The sequence below is a fragment of the Gracilinanus agilis genome, chromosome 1 (assembly GCF_016433145.1).
Source record: "Gracilinanus agilis isolate LMUSP501 chromosome 1, AgileGrace, whole genome shotgun sequence".
Taxonomy (NCBI): Eukaryota; Metazoa; Chordata; class Mammalia; order Didelphimorphia; family Didelphidae; genus Gracilinanus; species Gracilinanus agilis.
The window spans coordinates 3,428,707-3,449,879 of NC_058130.1; the positions used below are offsets into that span (position 1 = coordinate 3,428,707).

General features: G+C 46.8%; 1 protein-coding gene across 1 annotated transcript in view; it reads left to right on the forward strand.

The window, feature by feature from the left end:
- The window catches only part of DLEC1 (DLEC1 cilia and flagella associated protein), a 99,240-nt gene that overhangs the window by 19,938 nt on the left and 58,129 nt on the right, over positions 1 to 21,173 (forward strand). Inside the window, exons 13-19 of the mRNA XM_044675336.1 lie at positions 4,657 to 4,819; positions 5,498 to 5,690; positions 6,428 to 6,486; positions 8,344 to 8,512; positions 8,908 to 9,001; positions 11,084 to 11,214; positions 11,841 to 11,999. Of these exons, the coding sequence (XP_044531271.1) occupies positions 4,657 to 4,819; positions 5,498 to 5,690; positions 6,428 to 6,486; positions 8,344 to 8,512; positions 8,908 to 9,001; positions 11,084 to 11,214; positions 11,841 to 11,999 (968 nt within the window). The remainder of the gene's footprint in view (positions 1 to 4,656; positions 4,820 to 5,497; positions 5,691 to 6,427; positions 6,487 to 8,343; positions 8,513 to 8,907; positions 9,002 to 11,083; positions 11,215 to 11,840; positions 12,000 to 21,173) is intronic.

Genomic DNA, 21,173 nt, shown 5'->3' on the forward strand with positions numbered 1-21,173 from the left:
CCGTGCCTCGAAGCTGGAGCTGGAGCTGGGTGCTGGAGACTCCTCGACCATGGGGCAGTCCTTGTCCTTCAGCAACTCCCTCCTTCTTGGAGAGGACCAAAGGCGAGCTCTGACTTCTAAACCGAGAAGTGTGTGTGCGGCCCCTGAGGACGATGGAAAGAAGGCCGACTCCTGGGCCTGGGAAAGGCTCTTTCTTCTAGAAGAAGGCACATAAGCTGGATCTTGAAGCAAGGCAGAGATTCTGATAGCCAGAGAGCCATGAGGAACAGACCCAGGAGAAAGGCTGCTGCCTTTGGGAAATGGCAAGGAGGCCACGTTAGCCAGAACACGGAATATCCAAAGGGAGATGAGGGGTAGCTGGCCTAGAGAGAGAGGCTGGAGGCCTGTAAGTGGCAAACCAAAGAACTTATATTTTTTGTCTTAGAGGCAGTTGGGAACCCGTGAAGGGCCTTCAGGGGAGGCCCGGCCAGGAAGCTGGTCACCGTGATGTCTGGTGCCCACAAATTGAAATGAACTGAAGGCTTACTCTGGGAGCATTATTTTGGAAACCTGGTGGAGGATGGATTGGAGAAGGGAGAGACTTCAATTAAGCGCTTGCAGTCATCAAAACAAGAGGTTTTGTTTTGTTCAACCTAAGATGGTGGCTGTGTGAGCAAAGAAAAGGTCGGGGGTGGCCCGAGATGGTGGGCCCGAGTCTGAAAGGACTGGGCAACCAGCAATGGCTCCCTTAATGGGAAGAGGCAAGTTGGAAGGAGAAGGGGATTTAGAAGGGAAAACAATGAGCTCCCATGTGGGACAAGTTGGGTTCGAGGTTGGCCTGTCCCAAAGACACTGGTGCTCAGGAGCGACGCTACACAGCTGGATCTATTACACAGCTGGGATTCATTTACATAGAGGTAACTGAATGTGTGTGTGTGTGTGTGTGTGTGTGTACCCGTGTGTAGACAGAGAGAGAGGAGAAAGATGTGTGCCCAGGTCAGAGCTCAGGGACCCCTACATTTAGGGGCCAACAGAGGCAACCAAGAGTGGCTTGAGAAGGAGGAAGAGAACCAGGAAGGAGCAATGTCTAGAACCTTGGGAAGGAGGAAGGAGGAAGGAGGACCAAAGTAAAGGGGGTGAGGAGGCAGGGCTCAACGGTGCCTGAGCTGCAGCAGGCAAGAGGGACAAGGGGGAAGAATAAGCCTCAGACAGGAGCTGGATACAAATGTCCCTTAAGAAACCTCAGCAGGAGCAATAAAAAAGGCTGGTGCTCCCCAGTGACGCACAACCCCCAGAGTTCACCCTGTCCTAGGGAAGAAGACCCATTTGAGTCTCACTGTGGCCAGACAGAAGAGCTTGGGGAATCTTAATGCGAGGTGGAAATGCCAGTCATTATGAAACTGGGCTTCCAGGCCATCAGCCACCTCAGTGAGAAGCAGGTTTAGTGGAGCAGTAAGTAGGGAAGCCAGACTCCCAGAGGTCAGGGAATGAGAGGCAGGAGGGAGAATGAAGCCGCAAGTGTGGTCCAGGAGTTTAGGAGGAGTAAAAGGAGAGGAGATATAAGACAGTTTGAGGGACGGAAGGTAATAACACTGACAACAGGAGGCATGGTAAAGCACTGTGTGGATATTAGCTCATCTGTGAAGTAGGAAACTGAGGCCCAAGGGGTTTAATGACTTGCCCAGGGTCACACAGCCAAGTAAATGTCTCAGGTGAGATTTGAACTTGGGTCTTCCTGACTCAAGTCCTGGTCTCTTTCCAGTGGGCCTCCTCTTTGAACATGAATGCTGACTCTGCTCGTTCTCAGAGTCCATAAGGAAATTGTTCTGTTTGGAATGTCAAATGATGATCTCGAGTGGTCCCCTGGCCTTAGCACTGAATGCATTTGGTAACCTCCCCAGTCTAAGACACCACGTGTTTTACAAGTCAAAGTGACCGTGCTGATTCTGCCTGAATACCTCCAGTGAGGGGGAACTCACTGCCTGAATGAGGTGACCCATTCCATCTCAAACAGATCTAATCGTTAGGGAGTTCTCATATTAAGTAAAAAAAAAAAGATTTCCTTGTGACTTGGACTGCTTCTGATTCTACTTCTTGGGGGCGAGTAGAAAAAATTGAATTCACCTTCCACATGCCAGCCCAGCAGATCTTTGAAGATAAAGGCCGTGTCTTTTCAAAGTCATCTCGTCTCCTGATCAATCTATCCGACCTGACTTCAAACCTCCTCACCATTCAGGCCTTCTTCCTAAGTCAACTCAGAATTGTTAGTCAGCCCCATCACAATGTTTCCCAGCAAGGTAGCTGCTGGCTAAAAGCCCGAAGTTTTAGTGCTGCTCCATCTCTCAGATCCTGGGCTCATGTAGCTGAGGAAGTAAACCCCTACCCTTTTCTCTCTCAAAGATTTCATTCAGAGAGCCTGGAGAAGGCTTCTTGTTGGAGAGATTTTAGCTTGGACTTGAAGGAGGCCAGAGTGGTCCGCAGACAGAGCAGAATCGGGAGAGTGTTCCAAGCCTGGGGAACAGTCAGAGAAAAGGCCCAGAGCCGAGAGGGGCCCACAGTCATAAGGTCAGAGTCACTGAAGAGTAAGTGGTAGAGAGTAAGGCATAAGGAGCCTGGATGGGAAGGAGGAGGCAGGGAATCAAGGGCCTTGAATGACAAACAGCATTTGGTATCTGATCCTGGAGGTTATTGAATCATTAGATTTGCACTTCAGGAAGATCATTTGGCCAGCTGAACACAGGATGGACTGGAGTGGTCAGAGACTGGAGGCATGCAGACTGCAGCAGCTATTGCTTTACTCCAGGCATGAGGTGGTAAGGGCCTTGGCAGAGGAGAGATGCCACAGAGGTGAAATTGAGCAGAGAAGCTTCAGAGGTGAAACCAGCAAGGGATGCTATAGAGATGGAATCAACAAGAGAGGTTGCAAAGGTGAAACCAAGGAGAGATGCTATAGAGATGAAATCAACAAGAGAGGTTGCAAAGGTGAAACCAAGGAGAGATGCTATAGAGATGGAATCAACAAGAGAGGTTGCAAAGGTGAAATTGACAATAGATGCTGCAAGAAGGTGAAATGGATCAGTGATGTTACAAAGGTGAAGTTGGCGAGCCTTGCCAGGAGCTTGGCTGTGAGGGAGAGGGGGCCATGAGAGAGAGTCAAGAGTCCAGGATGACTCCTCTTTTGTGAGCCTGAGGGTTTTGAGGAGAATAGAATGAGTTTAGTTTGGGCCATATTGAGTTGAAGACATCTACTGACATCCAGTTTGAAGATGTCTGGAAGACTTGGAGATGTGAGATTGGAGGTCAGCAGAGAGATGGGGACCAGGAGAAGGAGATTTGAGAATCCTCCGCATAGAGATCATTAAATCCCTGCAGCTGATGAGATCACCCAGTGAAGTAGGAGAGTGGGAGAAGAGAAGAAGGCTCAGGACAGAGTCCTGACGAACACCTCTGGTTAAAGGGAGGAAATTTGGAGGAAAATCCAACAAAGGAGACAGAGGAGCTGTCTGAGAGGGAGGAGGAGAACCAGAAGAGATGGCGTCCTGAAAAACTAAAAAGAGTATCTGGGAGAGAGAGGAGCTTGGCCACAAAGGCTCCGAAATGTTGTTGAGATGGGGAGCTCCTTGAATGGAAACTCCCTCCACCAATGCAGAGTGCTAACTGATTTCCACTCGGTAGCCAAGTTTTAGGCAGCTGCCTGAGGTACAGCCTTGGTGCATGTATCCATCCTCACTCAAGTTCTTGACATCACTTTTCATTCTGTCCAAATTCTAGGCTTTCATGACAGCAAGAATCCCATGCTGCCAAGCATCTTCGATGGAGAACTCCTATTTGCCTCCTTTGTAACAAAATCTTTGGTTTGCTTTGTTTGTCGCCCCTCTATCACACATCACGATTTCGGGCCTCCCCTAGGTAACATGTTTTTCTCCCTCTTGGCTTCCTGATACTGATTGCAAGTGTCTGGCATCCAGTGAGCCCTTAATGAGTGGTCTCACTCTCCAACCATTGCTTCTACTCCAAGACTCTGTTCCCCACTAGGGAGCCTGCCTGCAGTAGGATCCTTCCTCCCACCTTCTCACCAGTGGCATAGTCTTTGCCTTGAACCCAGGAGTGGATGGCCTCTGGCAGGAACAGTTCTGTAGGTCATGGGGTTGCTTCCCTCCATTTTCCGACTCCTCAGTTCTTTGTCATTCTCCCCTTGATGTGCAGCTTCTTGGCCGTGCCTCTGATTGCAGTGGACACCAGTCGCCTGAAGTTTCCAATACTCAATGGCCAATTCTCTTCCAACCTCCTCCCATTATTAGATGTGAATTTGCTCAGGTGGAAGCAGTCACCCAACAGGAGTCTGTCAATCTCCAAAATGCAGATAGTGACCATTGCCTTTCAAGATGGACGCAGTTTAACCAAGATTCTTTCCATTTCATTGAAATGATACATGATGTGGCCTCGAGGTCTATTTGGGTACAATTTGGATTTTTGCTTGGTTTGAGTTAATATCTACCTAGTGACTGCAGCTCTGACCTTGAGCACAAGTGGGTGACTGCCCTGTGAAGAGTCCTAATTAAGGTGTTAAGGACTGGCAGTGTGGGATCCCCCCACATTCCTGCCAGCACCCCCATTTTAGGCAGGCAAGGACCTACTAGAGTAATTGTCTTGGACAGCACAAGCTTGTTTTCCCAGGAACTGGTCAGCTGGTTGGCCTGAAACTTCTCTGTGTGTCTGGTGAAATGAGCTACCCTGCGCCAGGGGAGATCACAGACTTGACTTCTCAGCACTTCATCCAGTTCGAGTCCCAAAATATCCAGACCACCACCTCAAAACGCCTCATCGTAAGAAACATGACGTAAGTGGCCCTCACCATCTTGGGTGGTGCAAAGAAGGCCCCTTTAGGGTGAGAGCTTCCAGGGACAGGTCTTCCCAAGAAGTGAGGCGGGGAGGGAGGAACAGAAGGAGCTCTTATAGATAGCTAGAGAAAGACATGCCATGAGATCTGGCTCCAGGAGGGCCCGGCTCACAGGGATGTGCTGGTGAAGCATTTTTGCCAGTATTGGTGGAGATGGACACCCACGATGGGACAGAAGAATGAGCTTTGGAAGTCAGGACTTAGAAGTTCACTTCTTGTGTTGTGCTATCCACAAGCTCCCCAACAGCCAAGCTGGTCTTTCAACCCCAGAAAAGGTGAGGCTAAAGCCTCCAGAGTGTTGGGCAGTGGGTGAACCGCATTGGAGAGTCCAGAGATCACCTAGCTCACTTAGTATCCTTTTTCCTATAAAAACTGGGGACCCAGGCGCCCATTCCTGGCCAAAGCAGCAGCTCTTTGGACAAGAGAGAGTAAGGGACAGTGCATTCGTGCCCTCCTTGCCGGCCCCATTGGGCGGTGCTCTAGCCCGTAGACCCTCTGGGCTCCATCATCAGTGGGGGGTCAGCCAGAGGCACAGATGAAGGCTCTCGTCCTGTTCTTGCCTTTTCTCGGGGAAGCCCAAGGGTGAAGTATGTTCACGAGGTCTCTCCTCTGCCGCAGACATGTGGCCCTGCCTTTTCACTGGCAGATCGTGCAGCCCAATTTACTACCCCTGCTGCCAGGGGAGACGTGGACCTCCAAGGACATCAAGCACCACATTGACCTGGAGACCGCCTTCTTTGTCACTCCCCAGAAGGGCGTCCTGCAGCCACACATGGACCACGAGTTCATCCTGAGCTTCTCTCCCGAACAGGCAAAAGGAGGGGGGCCCACACCCCAAGGAGGCCTGGGGGAAAAGGCTCAGTCACCCAAGCCCCCAGGGCTGAGGAATTGGGAGCAGGGGTTCTGGCCCATTCCCCTGGTCACTTCTCGTGACCTCAGGACCCCTTCCAAGCTCTCTTCTTCCAGTTCTCCTGCTGAGAATGGTTGAGAGAGAGAGACAGAGAGACAGAGAGACAGAGAGACAGAGAGACAGAGAGAGAGAGAGAGAGAGAGAGAGAGAGAGAGAGAGAGAAAGAGAGAGAGAGAGAGTGAGAGTGTGTGCCTGCATGAATTCAGCTTTCTGGTGGAGGAAGAGTAGAGGAAGCAGAAGGCCATCACCATGGTTGATTTCAGCGGGGGATTTCCTTATTCCTGTTAATATTACTACTAGTGAACCACATCAATACAACCGTTTTTGGGAATGAGACTTTTTTCATATAATTTGTGGGGGAATATCTAGAAATATATCAGTTTCTTATGTACAATTTTGTTTGGTTTTCCTGTGGGAAAGACAACTAAAGAAGGTTTCCCTGCTCTGGTCTTCCTCTGAGTCCTCCTCTGTCAGATGGACTTGAAGGCCTCTCGCAGCACCCTCAGACATTCTTCCTAGGATGGCCCTTTGGGGTGCCCTTGCCTGCTGGCTGAGGAAGAGTGAGTCCCCCCAACACACCCCCATGTGATGAGAGAGAGTGAAGAGGCTCGTTCAGCCAGTTCTCTTTTGTCTTCCAGCTGAAAGATTACCACAGCGTGATCCAGATTGTGCTGGAGGAGATCCCGGACCCCGTTTGGTAAGCCCTGAGTGGTTGTCACCCCAGTGGGAGGGCTCAGGAGGCACCCCTCCTCTTTCCTTAGAGTCCCTGCCTATTTTAGCAATTGGAGGGAGGCCTCCTCAGGCTCGTGCCCATGCCAGCTTCCATGAGCTGCTGGCCCCAGCTGGGTTGACCCAGGCTGAGCCAGAGAGAGGCCACATGCCCTCTGTCTGTCTGAATGGATGGAACCCAGGACTGCCTCTTGGAGTGGATGGGCTGGAGCAGCCCCCTGCCCCTCTGGTGCATTTCTGGGGCATGCAGACCCTTCTTTTCAGTCTTGTCTTAGACTGAGCTGAGCACTTCACAAGCATTGTCTCATTGAATGAGATGGAGATGGTGGAGAGAAGAGAATGGATGCAAGGCCATAGCCGGGGCACAATCCCCGAGCCTCTAGGAGGCAGACTCAGGAGCCCCACTTGCACAACCTCCTTAGCAGGAGGATTCTGGCTGGTACTTCCCTCTCCTTCCTTCCCCCCAAACAAGAATGTGCTACCAACATGAGGAGCTGAGCACAAGAAATCCCAGGCCTTCCCCAGACCCCACACAGACCCCAAACTTCTTTCTGGGGAAGGAGGCATATCTCAGCTTAAAGGCCTCTGGCCTGGTGGCCGGCACCATGTCCATCAGAATTCTTAGTCTTTCAGATTGTCTTTGTCATCGTGTAAACTGTTCCCTTGGCTTTGCCCCTCTTTACACAAGTCTTACCGGGTTCCTCTGAAGCCGTCCCCTTCATGGAGTTGGTGGCACAGTGGGTAAAGGCTTGGCCAGGAGTCAGCCCGACCCAAGTGCAAATCCATCCTCACATACCTACTAATGGTGTGACCTTGGGCAAGTCATTTCACCTCTGCCTCAGTTTCCTTACCTGTAAAAGGGAGGTGATCATGGCGCCCACCTCCCGGGGTTGCCTGAGCATCCAGTGAGATCGTCTCTGTGAAGCCCTTAGCAGCTTAGCCATGCTCGTTCCCTTCCCAGCCCTTCATCGCTGCTTGCACACACTACACGTAACACTGGAACTTCATTCAGCCATTCCCTGCCTGACGGGCACCCTCTCCCTTTCTAATGCTTTTCCACCCACAGAGCCGCAGTGCTGGTTTTCTGTACATGTGGGGCATTTTCCTCCTTTGGTCTCTTTGGGATAGAGACCCAGCAGGTACTTCTCTGGGGCCAAGGGATTGGCTGCTTCTTGGTCCTTGTTCCAAGCTGCTTTCCAGCATGGCCAGGCCAGCCTCCAGCTCCAGCGTGTGAAGTAATGTCATCCCTCCTGGGTCCTCGGGGCGCCGCCTCTGCCCTCTGGCTCTTCCCTGAAGGACTCCCTTCCACTCCCCCCCCCCCCAGCTGCTTCCAACCCTCTCCTTCCAGCTTCTGACAGTGTCTGCCGTGGGTCTCCTCAGAGCCTCCCCCCATGTCTACAAAGGGACCGCGGGGCCGTGTTCTTCGGACCATTATTTCCAGTTACATCCAACGTAGATGCTTTTCCTGGGCCTGCTCTCTTCCCTGTGCTCAGCCCCTCTTCCTCTTCCCAGTCTTCTCTCAATTCATCTCCATTATTTCTCACGGAGGAGGGATCGTCCACTGAGTTCTTCTCACGTGATTTGTTCTGCTTCCCAGTCGATGGGGAGCCGCCTTTGTTCCCAGTTCTTCGCTTCCACAGAGAACTTCTTAGTGTCTGGGGGAACTTCCTCCTTGTCTCCAGGCTCCATACTGAGCAGTGGCATCGAGAAACCTTGAACACCCAAGAAAACCCCAAAGAAAACGTGGCGTCCGAAGTATCAGCGTCTGTAAAGCAGACTTCCAGGGGTCCGATCAGTCCCCAAGCGGTGTTCCTTTTTCCCATAGTCTAGAAAACGAGAATTTGTGTGAATTGCCTTGTATGGTGGATGACGTCATTGCCCTGGAAATCGAGGTGAAAGGCTCCGTGGAGCCCTTCCAGATTCTCTTGGAGCCTTATGCCATCATCATTCCTGGAGAGAACTACATCGGAGTAAATGTGAAGAAGGACTTCAAGGTGGGTCTTCTTCCTTGTCTCAGGACCTCGGCTCTCTTCGGGGCAGTGTGTCTTCAGAAATCGATGGCATGGGTGGGATTGAGGGCGCCCTTGGTATGGCCTCAGGGAACCAGATTCCAGTTGTTCGTGCCCTTTGGGCCTCAGATATTGTGAGAGTGCCAGCTCTCGCTGGTTGTCCTTTCCTTCACCGATGCCCTCTTGGAGCTGCCCTTGGGCCCTCCCTATGAGACAGCACGTCCCCAGCCTGAGGACACTTCTGGGGCATGTCTGTAAGGAGGCCTTCAGACCTTGGGCTTGGGCTTGGGCAGCACAGGGGCTGGGACAGGCCTGAAGCGAATCCCTCCTCCCCACCTCTGCCTGAAGAAGACCAGGCTTCGGGTTCTTTTGTCTTGTAGATGTGGAACAACAGCAAATCTTCCATCCACTACACCTGGGGGAAAATTAGTGACTGTCACATCATCGAAGTGGAGCCCCACACTGGAGTCATAGGTACCTCCGGTTGGGAGGGCCCTGAGGCAGCGGGCAGGTCCTTCCCACCCCATTTATGGGAAAGGCCCTGTCAGAGGATACCAGCCCTTCTCTTTAGGAGAGAGAGAGAGAGTCAGGGGAAGAGAGATGGGGAGAGGGAGAGCCTCGAATGGGGACAACTAGGCTGTTTGAGCTTAAGCATTTACTAAGGCCCGACTGTGCGCTAGGTACTGTGTTAAGGGCAAAAGACAACCCTTGCCCTCGAGGGGCTCCCAGTCTAAGGTGGGAAAGCCATTCAAAAAAGGAAGCTAAAGAAGGGTGACCTGCACAGGATGAGGGAGGGGGTCCTGATGAAGACCTACAGCTGCCTGGACCCCCCACCCCCCCTCCCACCCAGTGTAGGGTCTGAGATGAGCTCGTTTCCGATGCCCGATCTCCAGGCAGAAGGTTGGAGGGAGGGGTGGGTCTCAGGGCCAGGGGGTGATAAGGATGCATGAGCTTCAGAGGAATAGTTGGCCAACTCTGAAGAGGATGAATTAGAGAGCCTAGAGGGAGAGACTTCAATAGTAGTCGAGATCAGTGGAGAGAAAGAGATGGAATGGAGATGTTTGGAAGGCAGAGTGGCAGGACTAGGCACCCAATAGGCCTGGTAGGGGAGGAGGCACCTCCACATGAAGAAGGAAGGGAGCATCATGGGCCTGGGAGAAGGCCTGTAGGTAATTCGGCTTATAAAGTCTGGCCTAGAGGGCTGGAGGGGGAGTAGTAAACATCTGGAAAGCAAAGGGATTGGAAAGGACTTTAACAAGAGGCCAAAGGTACTGGGCATGGCGAATCTTTGTGAGCAGAGGAGACCCACGCATTAAAAAAGCATTTCTGTAGCTGGGTGGGGAAGGTAAGGGATGGGAGGGAGGGGAGGTCTTATGTTCCCTTTTGTAGTCTGAGTTGGGAATGCCAGTGGGGCAACAGGCAGAAGTTCTGGCCCCCAGGTTGCAGGAAGGACCAGAATTCAGGAAGGAGATGAGGGCTCTGTCTGCTGCCTGGAGGTGATTGAGCCGCTTAGGACAGGGTGCGTGGTGGAGGGAGAGTGGAGAGGTCTAAGGACCAGGCCTGGGAGCTCCCGAGGCAGTAAGAGCAGGGCATGCATAGGAGCCTGAGCGGGGCTCAGAGAAGGAGGAGAACCTAGGGAAAGTGTGATCAATGCTTCAGAGGGGTCTCCTAGTTAAGGGCCTGAAGGGGAAGGCAGGCCATGAGTGTTTGTCAATGAAGAGAGACCTGTGTTAAACTGGGTAATGGACTCTGAGCAGAAGGGTATGGCTAGAAGCCTAACTGTTGGGAGAGAGAGAAGAGTGAGGGATAAGGAAGTAGGAAGGGGGAGTTTGGTTCTGAAAATGAGAGTGAGAAAGAGCCAGAGTGGAAAGGAGAGAGAGAAAGGGAGGGAGAGGGAGGGGGGAAAGGAAGAAAGGAGGAGGAGGAGGAAAGGGGGAAAGAGAGGAGAGAGTGGACAGAAACACAGGTGGGGAGGGATACATAGAGAAGGGAAGGGAGAAGAGGAGAGGAGAGAGACAGAAGAAGGGAGAGGAGAAAAGGGCAGAGACGGAGGACAGAGGAAAGACAGAAGGGAATGAACGAGAGAGGAGAGGACAACAGAGAGAAGGGAGAAACAAGGAGGGAGGCAGGAAAGAAGAGAGAAATGGGTTGGGGGGAGAAAGAGGTGAGAAGAGATAGGAAGGAGAAAGGAGACAGAAGAGAAAGACAGAGTGGGAACAGGGGAGACAGAGACAATGTGCTTGCAGGGGTGGCTGAGTCTGGTAGAGGTTTGAGGCAATGAGGAGAGGGGCCTCACCATGTGATAAGTGGGAAAAAGCAGAATATAGAAGGGAAAGGTAATTAAAGACCCAGGCAGAAGGAGTGGCCATCTCAGAGGCTCCTGAGCTTTGAAGGGAGCCCTTGGGTCAGGGGCTTCAATATGGCGGCCAAGCTTGGAGTGCTCCCCAAGGTGGGGCTCTGTGGAAGCTCATTTGTTAGTGCTCGTGACTCTTGGGGTTCACCTCTGGTTCTCTGAACTCACTGACGTGGTGACCATTTGTTTTTCTCCTTTCCTAGAGCCTAATGAAAAAGGTGAATTTGAGTTGAATTTTACTGGAGGTGTTCCTGGGCTGACAAGCCAGGAGCTTCCCTGTAAGATCGAGCGCTCCCCAGTGCCAGTGGTGTTGCACATTGAGGCTGCCTTCAAGGTGAGAATACACAAGCCTCTTTCAGGGAGGGAAGCCTGTTGTCTGCCTCCATGGAAGGCCCTTGGGCCTAAAATTAGAGCCGCTCCTGGGAATGAATGGACAGGTGGACAGAGACCAATAGATAGATGAACCAAAAAGCATTTTTGTAGGACTTCCTGTGTGTCAGTGCACTAAAAGAATAATGGAAACAGCCTCTGCTCCAAGGAGCTAGCTCCCATTCTCATTGGGGGAGACAGAAGATGGAACAGAATTGAGCTGTACAGCCAATGGGAAAGCCTAGAAGAAGCCCTGAAGGGTAGCAGTAGCTCAGAGAAAGCCCAGAGGTCTCAGATTTTGCCAACACCAGGGCTGTCCAGGGTGGAGAGTTGGGGCAGGAGGTGGTCCTCCATCTTGCTGGGAGGATCACAGTTGTTCATTTCCACCTTATCCATCCAGATAGCCTTGGTGTCTGTTGTGCTCTTCCCTTGCCCCCCTCAGTCTGGACAGTCATGGGGTCAGGGCCAAGATGGAAGGAAAGCAAAGGAAGGGCACTAACCCAGTCCCCACAGTAGGCAGCACATGCCATCCAGGACTTTCCTGAAGAGCGATCAGGAACGACGTGGTAAAGGTCTCTTTTGGTATCTTAGGGGCCAACACTCACCATCAATGTCTCAGCCCTGCAGTTTGGTTTGATTAGACTGGGGAGTAAAGCCATCACCTTTATAAACATTCACAACACAAGCCAGCTCCCAGCAGTGTGGAAGATTCAAGAGAGCCCAACATGCCTCGAGGAAAGGAAGGAAAAGGTAAGTTCCTGTGGCCTCTTAAACTTCAACTGTGTAGGCCAAGAAGCTGCCCACAGCCTCCAGACAATGTGGTCTTTGGTTCTCAGGACTGCATCCGGGGTCCTTTGGAGTGAGCTGAGGGGATTCTCCTCCCCCATGTGATGATGGACATTCTTCAATATTTGTTAATTTTAAAATTACCTGTTAATTGACTGGTCATGACTTCCCAAGCCAGGCAGTTGACTCTCCACAATCCAGCAAGGTAAAAAAAGGAGTGTTTCCCTTCTCTGGCCAAGACCAAGACAGACCATTTGTGAACTCATCATTCCAGTCCCTCCTTTCACCATCCCAAGACATCTCCAGTTGGTGAATAGCCACTGAAGAGGTGAACTGAGAGACTTCAACTCCTCCCTCATTACTTCATCACAGGAAGTTTGAGTCTCTGCTTGACACCCAGAAAATGCTGACACATTCTGTCCCATGGCTGGACCACCATATTTTGAGTCAATCCAATATGGCTTCTAGAGCTTACTGACTTCCCTTAAGCAGGGTTCACCAGGCTGTCAGCCCTGTCCTTTTATCCTGAACAAAGACAAAAGGGCTTAACAAAAGAAGAGAGGTCCCAACTCAGTTTCATAGCCTAGGAGAGAAGGGAGCAGAGGCTAAAGGGAAAACTCACAAAAATAGCCTGATTCAACATCACTTTTCCCCATCTCCCCCTCTGACTCATTGGGAGACAGTCTTCCCCAGATATGCTATCTCTATGTTTCCAGACTCTCTCACCAGGCTGCCTAAGGATCCAAAGATACTAGACACTTTATGGAGGGTCTAACTATGCGTAGGTATTTCTCAACATGATGTTAAGAATGATTGATAGAAGCACTAATGGGAGTCATTGGGGTACTCACCTATTTGGCACGAGGGTCTTATAGACAAAATAGCATAACTATACATGGGGAGGACCCCAGGGGATGGGTGACCCAATCCTCACAGTTCAGTCCATTATATTCAAGGCCTCGGTGTCCCATGATGCAACTGTCTGATTTCTGGGGACATCATCTGTTGCTGTCATCTTCCCTTTCTTGGGCCTTCTGGAATCATGCTGGTTCTCAGAGCAGTTTCTCTGGTAGATCTGCTTTTCCCAGTCCATGTTACTGGTAACATTTTTCCCTGAAATTACTTGAAAAAAATAATCCAAAGAATCTTTGAGGATAAAACCTTTTTTTTTTATTAGACATTTATTAATATTCGTTTTTAATCTGTTTACATACTTTATGCCCCTACTTTCCCCTTCACCCCCCGCTCTCCCCCCACCCATGGCCAACGCACATTTCCACTGGTTGTACCATGTGTCCTTGTTCAGGGTCTATTTCCCATTCATGTCCGCCTCAGCCCATGCATTCAAGCAATTGTTTATCTTATATGTTTCCTCTCCTGCAGTCCTTCCTCTGAATGTGGGTAGCATCTTTACCATAAATCCCTCAGAGCTGTCCTGTGTCATTCCAGTGCTGCTGGTACAGAAGCCCATTACATTTGATTTTACCATAGTATATCAGTCTCTGTGTACAATGTTCTTCTGGCTCTGCTCCTTTCGCTCTGCATCACTTCCTGGAGGTCTCTCCAATTTGCATGGAATTCCTCCAGTTTATTATTCCTTTGAGCACAATAGTATTCCATCACCAGCATATACCACAGTTTGTTCAGCCATTCCCCAATTGAAGGACATCCCCTCATTTTCCAGTTTTTTGCCACTACAAAAAGCACAGCTATAAATATTTTCGTACAAGTCTGTTTATCTATGATCTCTTTGGGGTACAAACCCAGCAATGGTATGGCTGGATCAAAGGGCAGGCATTCTTTTATAGCCCTTTGGGCATAGTTCCAAATTGCCAGCCAGAATGGCCGGATCAGTTCACAGCTCCACCAGCAATGCATCAATGTCTCAATTTTGCCACATCCCCTCCAACATTCATTACTCTCCCCTTCTTTCATTTTAGCCAATCTCCTAGGTGTGAGGTGGTACCTCAGAGTTGTTCTGATTTGCATTTCTCTAATTATTAGAGATTTAGAACACTTCTCATGTGCTTTTTGATACTTTTGATTTCTTTACCTGAAAATTGCCTATTCATGTCTCTTGCCCATTTATCAATTGGGGAATGGCTTGATTTTTTATACAATTGCTTTAACTCCTTGTATATTTGAGTGATTAGACCCCTGTCAGAGTTTTTCGTTATAAAGATTTTTTCCCAATTTGTTGTTTCCCTTCTGATTTTGACTACATTGTTTTTGTTTGTACAAAAGCTTTTTAGCTTAATATAATCAAAACCATTAAATTTACATTTTGTAATTTTCTCTAACTCTTGCTTGGTTTTAAAATCTTTCCTTTCTCAGAGATCTGACAAGTATACTATTCTGTGTTCACTTAACTTATTTATAGTTTCCCTCTTTATATTCAAGTCATTCACCCATTCTGAATTTATCTTGGTGTAGGGTGTGAGATGTTGATCTAGACCTAATCTCTCCCATATTGTTTTCCAAATTTCCCAGCAGTTTTTGTCAAATAGTGGATTCATGTCCCAAAAGTTGGGCTCTTTGGGTTTATCATACACTGTCTTGCTGACATCATTAACCCCGAGTCTATTCCACTGATCCTCCCTTCTATCTCTTAGCCAGTACCATATTGATTTAATGACTGCTGCTTTATAGTATAGTTTGATATCTGGTACTGCTAGGCCCCCTTCCTTCACGTTTTTTTTTCATTATTTCCTTTGATATTCTTGATCTTTTGTTATTCCAAATGAAATTTGTTATAGTTTTTTCTAATTCAGTAAAGAAGTTTTTTGGTAATTTGATAGGTATGGCACTAAATAGGTAAATTAATTTGGGTAGGATGTTCATTTTTATTATGTTAGCTCGTCCTACCCATGAACAGTTAATGGCTTTCCAATTGTTGAGGTCCAGTTTTATTTGTTTGGAAAGTGTTTTGTAGTTGTTTTCGTATAATTGCTGTGTTTGTTTTGGTAGATAGATTCCCAAGTATTTTATATTGTCTAGGGTGATTTTAAATGGTGTTTCTCTTTCTACCTCTTGCTGTTCTAATGTGTTGGAAATGTATAGAAATGCTGATGATTTATGTGCATTTATTTTGTATCCTGCAACTTTGCTAAAGTTGTTGATTATTTCTACCAGCCTCTTAGTTGATTCTCTAGGATTTTTTAAGTATACCATCATATCATCTGCAAAGAGTGATAGCTTAGTCTCCTCATTGCCTATTTTGATACCTTCAATTTCTTTTTCTTCTCTAATTGCTATTGCTAGTGTTTCTAGTACTATGTTGAATAATAGAGGTGATAATGGGCATCCTTGTTTCACTCCTGATCTTATTGGGAAGGCTTCTAATTTATCCCCATTGCATATAATGCTTGTTGATGGTTTTAGGTATATATTGTTTATTATTTTTAGGAAAGGTCCTTCTATTCCTATACTTTCCAGTGTTTTCAATAGGAATGGATGCTGTATTTTGTCAAAGGCTTTTTCAGCATCTATTGAGATGATCATGTGATTTTTGTTTGTTAGACTGTTGATATGGTCAATTATGTGGATGGTTTTCCTAATGTTGAACCATCCTTGCATTCCTGGTATAAATTCCACCTGATCATGGTGGATGACCTTCTTAATTACTTGCTGGAGTCGATAAAACCTTTTTGATAACTTCTCATGAGCAACTTAGGAGGATGACATGCTGCCAAGGATCTAATACTATAATAAATGATGGCTGGGGTTGGGGGTAGAATGTGGTGAAATTAGGGTCTTGTCCAAAGAACTAATGATTCAGACAATCTCCATGATGAGGGGAAAAGCTTTATTGAGAGAGAGGGCAGAAGGTGGTGGAGTGGCCATAGCAATGGAAAGGCTCGGAGAGGTTTACAGGAATGCTTTTTATCTTGCTTAGTTACTGAGGAAGGGGTCTTTTTGGGGGTGGTTATTGCCCTGCTGTACCCAAGGAACTGATGTAAACACCTTGCAGTAAATTTAGTTACTTTTGTTTGATTCTGCACAGTCTCCAAAGAAGGTAAAGTCCCCAGTTTGCTCTGCTCATGCCAAATGTCTGGTTGCAGAATTCCTGCCTGCATCCTTTTAGCAAACTTGTCAACATCCATACACCAACTCACCTGCACAGCAAACCCCATAATTCTCCCCTTCAAATAACAGTGCCCAGAACTAGGATTGGGGATAATGTCAGGTTTCTGGAATTGCTTTGTGCTGAGTTAGGGCACAGGATCAGAGATAGACACAGGGTCCTGTAATACTTTGTGGAGTACAGGTTATCACTCGGCTTCTGGGAGTGGAAGGTAGCAGCAGCCATCTCCAGTGGCTGGAGAGGTACTCATAGCTCAGTAACCACTATCTGGACCTGGAACTTGGAAATCCTAGAGGCCACAGATTGAACAAGGCAATTAAACAGGCAAGGATCAAAGAGCAAAAGGCACAATAGGAAGAGCAAAGGGGATATGAGGGAATCCCTCCAGGTGCCTGAGGGGAGGAAGGGCTGAAGGGAGTCCCAAAGGAATGCTGGATCATTAGCAAGGGGTTCACTTTGGGGTCCTGACATTCCCCCTTTTTGGTGGAGAGGGAATCCAAGGGGTCCCTTCCCTTTTCCACTTAGAGAAAGGAAAAAGTACTCAGTGTGGGACCTGCTTTATAGCAAGTCAGATTATAAATCAAGTTTCCTTGTGTGGGGGATGAAATTGTGCATTATTCCCCAGTATCCATTGATTAGAATTAGTAATCATAGATTGGCAACTTCCTATAGAAAATTAGTGAATGTTTGGTGCCCTTCACTAGTGAGATACCAATCTCTCCTTATGAAAAGTAGAGAAATCTCCCTCCCCAGGCAGCTATATGTGTGTGTGTGTGTGTATACATATATGCATAAATAGAGGCCTTTAATATACTCTTTTCAAATGTGGCTAAGAGACTACCCCCTTCTTCTTTCCTGTGGGAAGACATTTGGGTGTCCTAATTTCTATGAGAGAATCTTCAAAATTTACAAGTTATAATCTTGACTACTTGTCCTGAGAAATGATTACTGAATCCTGAGAAATTTTTCAGTGATTATTATAGCCCAAGAAATGTTTCAGCCTGAATGCCACAGCCTGAGAAGTGTTGCTGCCTGAAAAAACTTGGACAGGCCTAAAACATGACTCAACTGAAAAATTGCAAATGTAAGGAATGTTCCCATAGGCTTGGAAGCGTTGTAAAAACTTAAGGAGTATAGAACAAGATAAAGAAATATAATATACAAATGTATTATGTAATACTCAGAGGGTGGAAAAGAAGAGATAGCATTGTGTTGTATCTCTATAAATTCTGAGTAAATTTGAGAATTAATGTCCACTGTTTCTGAGAGGTCTCTCCAGACAGTGCTCCCTCACTCTATGGATGATTTACTCTTGGCATCACCTAATGCTAAAGCATGCCAAGAAGATAGCAAGCACCTCCTTTTGGAGCTACATAAGAGAGGCCACAAGGTCTCCAAAGATAGTTCAATGATGTCTCACCAAAGTACAGTATTTAGATTTTATTTAACTGCTGGGTCCCGTTTAATTTCTCCTAAGCATATTGGGAGTATCCAAAAATTAAGCGCTCCTACCACTAAAAAGCAATTGAGGGCAATTCTTGGAGCAATGGGATTTTGTTTGGCAGTGGATCCCTTGCTATGGGGAAATCACTAAGCCCCTTGTATCACTCACAAAAAAAAAAAAATTCTGTCCCTTCGTGGTTGCCAAAATTGTAGGAGTAAAAATGAATAAATACTCCTGAAATTTTAAATTAAAGGATTTAATAAATAACAAAAAAATGAGAGGGAAAGGGATTCCTTCAGCCAAGTGAGCAGAGCACAGAGCCAGAGACCCACACCTGCCAGACTTTAACCAAAGCAAAGCCCAAAAAGAACCCCTCAGCGTGGGTCTCAGCCAAATTTATCTCCCAAATCTCTGTACATCAAATGAGGACACACTTAAAAGGATGCTGGGAATGTAGCCCAGGTGTGGCAAATTTTCCACCTGCACACCCCCTTGCTCCCCACACGCCCCTAAATAAAGCCACTTGAGCTCTGCCAGCATCTTATCAAGTCTCCTATCTGCTCATTAGAGTGATTCATGGAGGAACGAACCTCCCCAGAATTCCACTCCACACACATATCCTAGTGTTCATTCTGAGCATTTACTTAGCACACTTTGAGTCCCAGATGGCCCATCTCTGGTTCTTGGGTATTTTCTCTTGAGTATTCTGCAATTGGCTTCATTCTAAGGATAGCTTTGAAGGAGGCTTTGCTGATCTGGTTCCTAATCACTTGTCAATGTTCCTAGCTTGAAATCTGCCAAAATTGGTCAGTAACAAGACTGAATCCAATTTAGTACAATCCCTTAAATGTGTTTCTCTAACTCTGAAGCTTCAGCGATAAGTACTTTAGAAATAAGTACTTTAGAAATGGGAAAATAATTCACTTTCTTTAGGATTATCTAGACACATTTAGAGGAGACTGTCATCCCTCTCTTATAGTTTCACCATAGATTAGAAGATTTTTTCATACTCATATCCTATTACAGTAACTCAGAGATGTTTCAGTATCAACTTATTAATTCGTAGGTTTAACGTTATACTTACAAACTTCCACCACTGCTCTATATTATAGGAATTTGCTATGAAAGGGAGAAGAGGGACATAGTTATAAAAATGTCATATGTAACAACAGGGGGAAAGCTCCTCCATTCCAATTCCTTTAGGAGGATCAGATGCTATTAGGGATCTAGTTCTATAGATGGAAACATAAGGAACAATTTTTTGCAAATAAGTTTTTCCACCCCTTGGTTCAATGATTATGCAAATGAATTAGTTACAAAAGCCTCCAATTGTACTCCAATTGAAACAAACACTTGGGGTGGGTACAGATACACTTCCGTAAGCAACCCCCAATTATATACAGAGAACAGTGTATGCCAAATGAGCTGCCTATAGTAAAACACATCTAGTTGTTAACCATATTTAAATAGACTAAATCTTATGGACCATGTATTACTGGGCAGATGACAAGTCCAAATACTATTTTTCTCTAGTTGTTTACACTTTCAGATTGAAAGCAGCTTCAATATTTGCATTGGCTCATATTGACTATAGAAATGTATTATCAAAGGAAAAAGCAGGAGAGGAATTATGACAGCATCAACACTAGCACCCTTAACTCTGAGTTCAGCTAAGGGTCCTGCTTGACAATGAGCTCTGCAGTAGCCATTCCACCTCACAGCCAGGCTCAGGAATAACCAGGTGGGAACATTCCTATTCCTATAGGTCAGGAGATCCCCTCTCAGCTAGGCTGAGATTGTCCTCTCCACTTGTTCCAGAAAAGGCCTTTTGCCTCTCATGGCTCAGGATTACACTTCTTCTGACTAACTAGTGGCTTTTCCTCTTATGGTGGCTTTCTGACTTCATGGTCTATCAGACAACTATACGGGGAATTCAAAACTCCAATAGCAAAATTCCTCTCATCATAAAATAGAAGGGATGGCTCAAGTCTAGTCAGAACACTAGCTCAAAAATGCTGTGTTTGATGGGAGTTAATGAGGGCCTCCACAGTTTTCCCAGAACTATATTGGCAGCTGTATTGTTGCTCCACCAACCCTGAGATAGTGTGGGAGCCTTCTTGTATCCATGTTAGAGCTCTAGAATACTAGATAGAAATTGTCTCCATGCTTCCTTGCCAGGACTCAGAATGCCAAGGCCTCCAGTGCACCTACCACCACCATTTTAATACCAGAAGAAGGTGGACTGGGGATTCATGGTTGGGTAGCCTATGGCAGGGCAGGGAAAGTAGGCAGACTTCAGTTCCATGCCTATAAATTAAAACCACATTTTGGTATTGCAACGAATGCAACCACAGTTGACCCATGTTAATATATTGAAGTTACATCTTTAAACCACCTTTTACATTTTTATAAAATGTCACGGGAACATTTTCATGGTCAAGGAAGGGTTAAGGACGAGGTATATTTAAACTGAAATCTGCTTGTATTTTTTCCTCCTTTCTTCTGGATTCCTAGTTTTTTTCTCATTCTGTGATTACTTCCAGATTAGCTTTCCTTCATTGCCCTAAAACAATGGGGCAATCCGTCTCTCCCTCCGAAAGCCAAAGGTGAGAGTTCTGTTCACTGGGATCATTCCTTATTAAATATGAAACGTCATTAATTTTTCCCAACATGGTAGCTGTTTAATTGCAGCTTTTTATCAGTCTTTCTGACTGGCTGCATTTTCCCTTTTAGAAATCTTTCAAGGTAACAAATCTATAAATAAAACCAAACAGGACATAAGTCAAAGATTTTTGTACTATTACCATTTAACCAAATCACTCAAGACAAATGATCACCTACTTGCCAGCCTTAACTTTTAAAATTTGTGGTAGTGAAAAGAATCAAATCTAGCTAAAATAAATTATCAACTGAATTTATTACTGACCAGAATTAAGTCTGACTGCAAGGAGCAGAGCTGGTCATCCACCTTGTGCTTTCAAAAGCATTATTTTAGCCAAAGCCAGATTATTTGTGACTTCTCTTTTAGCTGTTTTTAATTGTCAGAATCTGGGTGAAGGACAGTATCATAGTTTCCTTTTTAAGTCCCATGGTGGAGGACAAGGAGACAGTCACAGTGGTAGCCTGCCAAGGCCCCAAAGATAGGAAATAGGGGAGGGAGAGAGAAGAAAATCCAAGGCACAGCAGCATTTTGAATCCTGCCAGGCCTTAAAATGAGTCTAGCAGCACTCTTTCCTGGCTCCAAGTATAGCAGCAAAGCAAGTCTCACCTAGGTCCCAAACATGAGGTTCTGGCAGGGCATCTTCTCCAGTAGGAAGTCATCTGTTGTGAAGGCCCAACCTAGTCCCCTGACTAAACCCAGGTGCTGAAAGATAGAAGGAGAAAAACAAAAAGGAAGAAGTAAGGGAACAGAGCAAGGAAATACCACTCACCTTGAGATCAAGAGAGCCAGAGCCAAAGGCAGTGGGCCCTACATTGGACACCAAAAATGATGTTGGGTGGTGTAATATTTAAAATTATGAAGCTGTTTGTAGCTTAATAACTTTATTAAGTCAAAAGTAGTAGTAGTAGTAGTAGTAGTAGTAGTAGTAGTAGTAGTAGTAGTAAAAAT